A 6,000-nucleotide genomic window follows, 5' to 3' on the forward strand; every position below is an offset into this window, starting at 1 on the left:
TCTTCTACTGACAGTTTGTTGACTGGATAATCTGAATTGACGTATCTTCATGAAAGGGTGTTGGATTTTGTCAATTGCTTTTCTGCTTCTATTGGGATGATTATGCAGTTTTGCCCTTTATTCTATTAATATGTAGTATTATATTAATTGATTTTCATATATTAAACCAACATTGCATGTCTGGAATAAATTGCAATTGATCATGGTGTATAATCCTTTTCATGTTTTTAGATATGCTTGCTAGTATTTTGTTGAGTATTTTTACATCTGTATTTATAACAGATACTATTCTGTATTTTTCTTTCTTGTGATGTTTTTGTTTGATTTTGGTATCAGGGTAATAATGGCCTTACAGAATGACAAATGTTCATTAAAAATGTTCCTTCCTCCTCTATTTTCTGAAAAACATGTGTTACAAACAAAAATACATTTATGCTGACTTTCATATTTACCTATATATTTGCAGTACTCTATTCACATTATTCTTCATGTGGATTCAAGTTACTGTCTAGTGTCCTTTTATTTTAGCTTGAAGGACTCCTTTTAATGTACGGCAATTATGCTAATGATAAATTATTTTGGCTTTTGTTTGCCTCAGTATGTCTTAAATTCTTCTTCAATCTTACAGAATAATTTTGCTGTACAAAGAACAATTGGCTGGCAGTCTTTTTCTATTTTATGTCATCCTCTGCCTTTTGGTGTCCATGGTTTCTGATGTGAAATCAGCTGTTAATCTTACTGAGGAACTCCTTATATGTAATGAACTGTTTCTTTCTTGGTGCTTTCAAGACTTTTTGTCCATATTTATTGGCAGGTTTATTATGATGTGTCTAGATATGAATTTATATGAGTTTATTCTACTTAGAGTTCATTGAGCTCCATCCATATGTAGGTTAATGTTTTTCATCAAATTTGGGAAGTCTTCTATTATTTCTTCAAATATCTATTTTCCTCCTTTTTTCTCCTTTCCTTTCTTTCTGGGACACTCATTATGCACACGGTAGTATGCTTAACGGTATCTCACAGATCTCAGACTCTGTTCATTTTTCTTCATTCTTTTCTTCCCTCTGTTCTTCAGTCTGGATAATGTGAATTGACCTATCTTCAAGTTTGTTGATACTTTCTTCTGCCAGCTCAGATCTGGTGTTGAGTCTCTCTAGTGACGTTTTCATTTGAGTTCTTGCATTTTTTAACTCCAGAATTTCTACTTGATTCTTTTTTAGATGTTTAATTTCTTTAAAGATTTCTATTTGATGAGACCTCATTCCCACACTTTCTCTCAGTTCTTTAGATATGGTTTCCTTTAGTTCTTTGAACATATTTAAATAACTGTTTTGAAGTCTTTGCCTAGTATGTCCAATAGACAGGATTCCTCAGAGACAGTTCCTTTTTACTGTTTTCCCCATGTGTGAACCATACTTTCTTCCCATGTCTCATAATTTTGTTAAAGACTGGACATATAAAATAATATAATGGACAACTCTAAAAATGAGATTCTCTCCCCTTAGCAGGGTTTGTTTTGTTGCTGTTTGTTTGGTTACTTTAATTCTGTAAAGTCTCTAGTCTTGGTCAGGTGTGGCAGTGAAATCTCTGGTTGGTTAGCTCAGTTGTCAGCCAATAATTGGTCAGAGATTTCCTTAGATGCACTGAACCACTATGTGTCCTAGCCTTTGCTACCTTTGGGAAAGGGGGTCTGTATGCATGCTGAAGCATACCTCCTACATGCAGGCAGGCAGTTTACAACCCTACCTTAGTCTTCACTTTCTGCCAGCACAGTGTTTCAAAGACAAACAAGGATGAGGACTGAGAGCTTCTTAGGTCTTTCCTGGTGTCTCCTATTGCTGCTGTAACAAACTCACCATAAGTGCAGTGGCTTAAACAACACAAATTTATTGCCTTATAGTTCTGGAGGTCTAGTCTAAAATCAAAGTGTGAACCTGGAGGACATTACGCGAAGTGAAACAGAGATGCAAATCCTGTATAATCTCACTTAGACTGCAAGTGGAATCTAATACAGAGTAGAACAATAGTTGCCAGAGGCTGGTGGGGAGGGCAAGGAAGGAAATAGGGAGTTGTTCGTCAAACGGTGCAAAGTTTCAGATAGACAGGAGGAATGTTTTGAGATATACTGCACAGTAGGTTAACCATACTCAGTAATAATGTATTGTGTATCTCAAAATAACAGTAAATTTCAAATGTTTCACCAGAAAAAAATAAGTGAGGTGATAGATATGTTAATTATTAGCCTGGTTTAATCATTCCACATTGTATACATATATCAAAACATCACATTGCACCCCATAAATGTGATTGTCACAAATTATGATTTGTCAATTAAAAATAATGTTAATTAAAACAAAGGTGTTAGGGCTACATTCGTTCTGGAAGCTTCAGGGAAGAATCCACCCCCTTAACTTTTTTTCAAGCATCTAGAGCCACCTTAATTCCTTGGCTAATGGCCCCTTCCTCACATCACTCCATCCTCTTCCTTCCATCATCACATCTCCTACTTCTGACTCTGATCTTCCTGCATCTCTCTTACAAGGACCTTTGTGATTACACCAGGTCCACTCAGATAATTAAGGTATTTAATTTATCTTAATCACATCTGCAAAGTCCCTTTTACTATGTAAGATTACACAGTCACAGGTGAAAATAGTTATTATTGAAGGGTTATTTCAGGCAGCCAAGGAACATAAAATTCAGGTCATCAGAGGGAAGGTCCTCAGAAACAAAACAGAAGACAGAGCCTTATGCTGGTATAAAACCAGCATCACACTAATGTGATGCTGTTAGAAATACTTCAAAAAAGTCATAATTCAATAACTACAATGATCAAGAGAACAGCTGGGAACAAGATGGAAATGACATTGGAGTGGAGGATAGAGATTTGCGGTCTTCAGTTTTGAAAGGCAATAGCTAAGAGGGGTTATGAACAAATAATATACAAATATTAAAAAGCATGGAAAAGTAACACAGTTACTTTTCATAATGAGTGAGGAATTTATGAGATTCCACGCCCTGAGGATATTGTAAAATAAAACACAATATAAAATAGTTTTAAAACTTCAGAGATAATTACTCCAAAGTAATTTAAAGAAACTGTGATGGACGGAATTGTGTTCCCTCAAAATTCCTATGTAGAAGGCCTGATCCCCAAATAACTCTATCTGGAGATGGGGCCTTTAGGTTAAATGAGGTCATTAAGGTGGGGACCTAATTTGATAGAACTGGTGTTCCTATAAGAAGAGATGCCAGAGATCTCTTTCTCTCCTCTTGCAACAGAGAAAAGACTATGTGAGGACACAGTGAGAGAAGGTGGCTGCCTACAAGCCAGGAAGAGAGGCCTCACCAGAAAGCAATCCTAAAGGCAACTTGATCTTGAACTTCTAGCTTCTAGAACTGTGAGAAAATAAATTTTTGTTGTTTTAGCCACCAAGTCTGTAGTATTTTGTTATAGAAGCCCTAGCTGACAGGAACTTTAGATATTTTGGTAGACATCTCTAGTATCATGAGACTGCCATCAGGAAAATTATCTCTTCCCAAGAAAATACTAGTTGGTTTCAGTGTTAAAGTCAGTAGGAATATTCGTTCATTTAATCATATGACAAATACTCAAGTTCAGTGTTAGGCTGTAGAATTTGTATATATAGGTATGTGCATGTGGTATGCTGGGGGAAGTACAAAAATGGATAACATGTAAACTCCTAAGCATTATCACAATATAGCATGCAGTAATTCTGTTTTTTTTTTTTTTTTTTTTTTTTTTTTAGCCCAAACACACGTGAAGAATTCTACCTAACTACGCTGAGGAAGATTCTCAACAATGAGGCTCTGCTTTCCCTACTAAAGTGGTAAGAAAGTATACACCATGGTTCTCAATCTCAGCACTACTGACTTTTGGACCAGATGATTTTTGTTATGGGTGGCTGTTCTCTGGCCTCTATCCATTAGATGCTAGCAGCCCCTCAACACCGCCCTGCTCCCCACTATGACAGCCAAAAATGTCTCCAAACATTGCTAGATATCCTCTAGGGGATTGATAAAATATCTGAAAGAGCTCCACAGGTGATCTGATCCAACCCCTGAGAAGGCAAACACCACAAAAGTGTGCATCAATAACAATATTAGGCAACTCGCAAGAAATGCAGCTCAGAAGATAAAACATTGCTACAAGAATTTAGAGAACAAATGATGGAGAAAGCCAGCAACATGGGGTCACACATTTTTTTAAGCATAGTACTTAAAAATACTTTATGTATTATGTATTTTTATATATTTTATATTTTTTTCTGAGACACTTGGGCCAGAGTTAGAATAACAACGAGAATTATAGAGGATGTGTGAGAAAATCTGCCGTAGGTGGAATTTCCTGAAGGTCTACGAGTAAAGACACTGTATTTCCTTAAAGGAGGAAAAAGATGGAACCTGTCCTCAGCTCATGACAGCCTTCCTTCAGGTTTATATTGATCCACAAATTATTTAGTAAGTGCATACTACGTTCCAGGCACTACACAACAGGCATAGTTCTTGGTGCTGGGAATACAACAAAGAATAAAATTTCCAATACTTTCTGCCCTCATGGAGCTTACATTCTCATGGAGGTGCGAGGGAGGGTGAGGGGTGTGAGGAGAAACATAAACAATAGAAATAAAATATGTAATATAATAAATGGTACTAAGTGCTAGGGGAAAAATAAAACCAGAAACAGGGACTGGGTGTGCCGCGTAAGGGGATTCAGTTTAGAGAGATCATGGAAAGTCTAGCTGAGCTGATAACATCTGAACAAAGATACCTGGTCCTCACCACCTGGAAAGGGGTCCTAAGCCGATCACTGGAAACACCTCTGCCTCCGACGATCCCATATTGTCTTTCTCCTTGTGTTCCCAGCGCCGGTACAGTAACAGAGCTGCCACCAATTACTGAGCACAGAGTCCCCCTCCAACCAAGCACTGTGCCAGGGGCTCCCCAGACATAACGTTAGTCCAAAGCTCGGGAGATGCATGTTACTATTCCCAATTTTTAGAGAAGAAAGTGAGTCGCCGACAGCATATGTTCTCATCACGCGGCTAGGAAGCGGCAGAGCCGGGTTCCCACCCAGGTCTTCCTCGACTCCAAAACCACATGGAGGCGGCTCTGCAAAAGCTGTTAAACGCACAAGCCAACAAAGAGCAACGCCCGGCGCGTGCCAGGCCCCAAGCAGGGGAGGCGAACGCCGCGCCTCCCGCCTCCCGTTGGCGCTGCAGAGGGCACCTGTTCAGCCAGGGCCTGCAGCCCCTCGGCCCCACGCCTCCCGCCAGAGCAGCTCTCGGTTCTCCCGGATTTACCTGTTGAGGCGCTGGCGTCGCTCCCACGCCGGTCCCGGTGGCCGCGCCCGCCCCTGCCACAGCCCCGGCTACCGCGGTGGCCGCAGCCGCTACCACAACCGTCGTCAGTGCGGCCATGTTTACCCGCCGGGCTGCTCGGGCCGCGGCGGCCACCGGTGCCTGGGGATTCGTGGCCGGCGCACCCCGGCCTCTGCAGACAGCTCCCTGCGCTGCGGGCTTGGCCGGGATGCAGGGCGGGGCCGAGATGTAGGGCGGGGTCGGGATGCAGGGCGGGGCTGAGATGTGGGGGTGCAGGGGTGTGGGGGTGCGGGAAGGGCGGGACTGGGGTGCAGGGAGGGGCCGAAATGCGAGGCGGGGGCCGGGATTCAGGCGGGGAGGGGCGGGGCAAGGGAGGGGCAAGGTGCCGGGCGGAGCCGGGATGCAGGGGAGGGGAGGGTCTCGGGTTCTGGGGCGGGCGGGTGTGGGGGCGGGGCGGGGCGGGGCGGGGCTGCGCTCTGCCCTGTCGCGGGTTTATACACCCTTTGGGCACTTAACCGACTCTGCCAGCCCAGTCCCATACCTGTCAAGAAAATTCATTGTCTTACATTGTCCTTAAATGTTATTCGTGTTAGTCAATATATACATATTTTTACCTAATATACATCCACTTTCTAGGTTTCTACTTAGCTGCTGA

At 42.0% G+C, this 6,000-nt stretch overlaps 1 protein-coding gene across 4 annotated transcripts in view; it reads right to left on the reverse strand.

Moving 5' to 3' along the window:
• The window catches only part of CCDC112 (coiled-coil domain containing 112), a 33,668-nt gene extending 27,981 nt beyond the window's left edge, over positions 1–5,687 (reverse strand). For 2 of the 4 annotated variants that reach the window (XM_055298914.2, XM_055298912.2), the window contains exon 1: positions 5,328–5,660. In XM_055298914.2, the coding sequence (XP_055154889.1) occupies positions 5,328–5,444 (117 nt within the window). In that variant the 5' untranslated portion in view covers positions 5,445–5,660. Of the gene's footprint in view, positions 1–4,795; positions 5,274–5,327 lie in introns of those variants that run through there. The other 2 variants (XM_055298913.2, XM_055298915.2) reach the window with 2 other exon arrangements.
• Positions 5,688–6,000: the final 313 nt, after the last annotated feature.

The sequence above is a fragment of the Symphalangus syndactylus genome, chromosome 11 (assembly GCF_028878055.3).
Source record: "Symphalangus syndactylus isolate Jambi chromosome 11, NHGRI_mSymSyn1-v2.1_pri, whole genome shotgun sequence".
NCBI lineage: Eukaryota > Metazoa > Chordata > Mammalia > Primates > Hylobatidae > Symphalangus > Symphalangus syndactylus.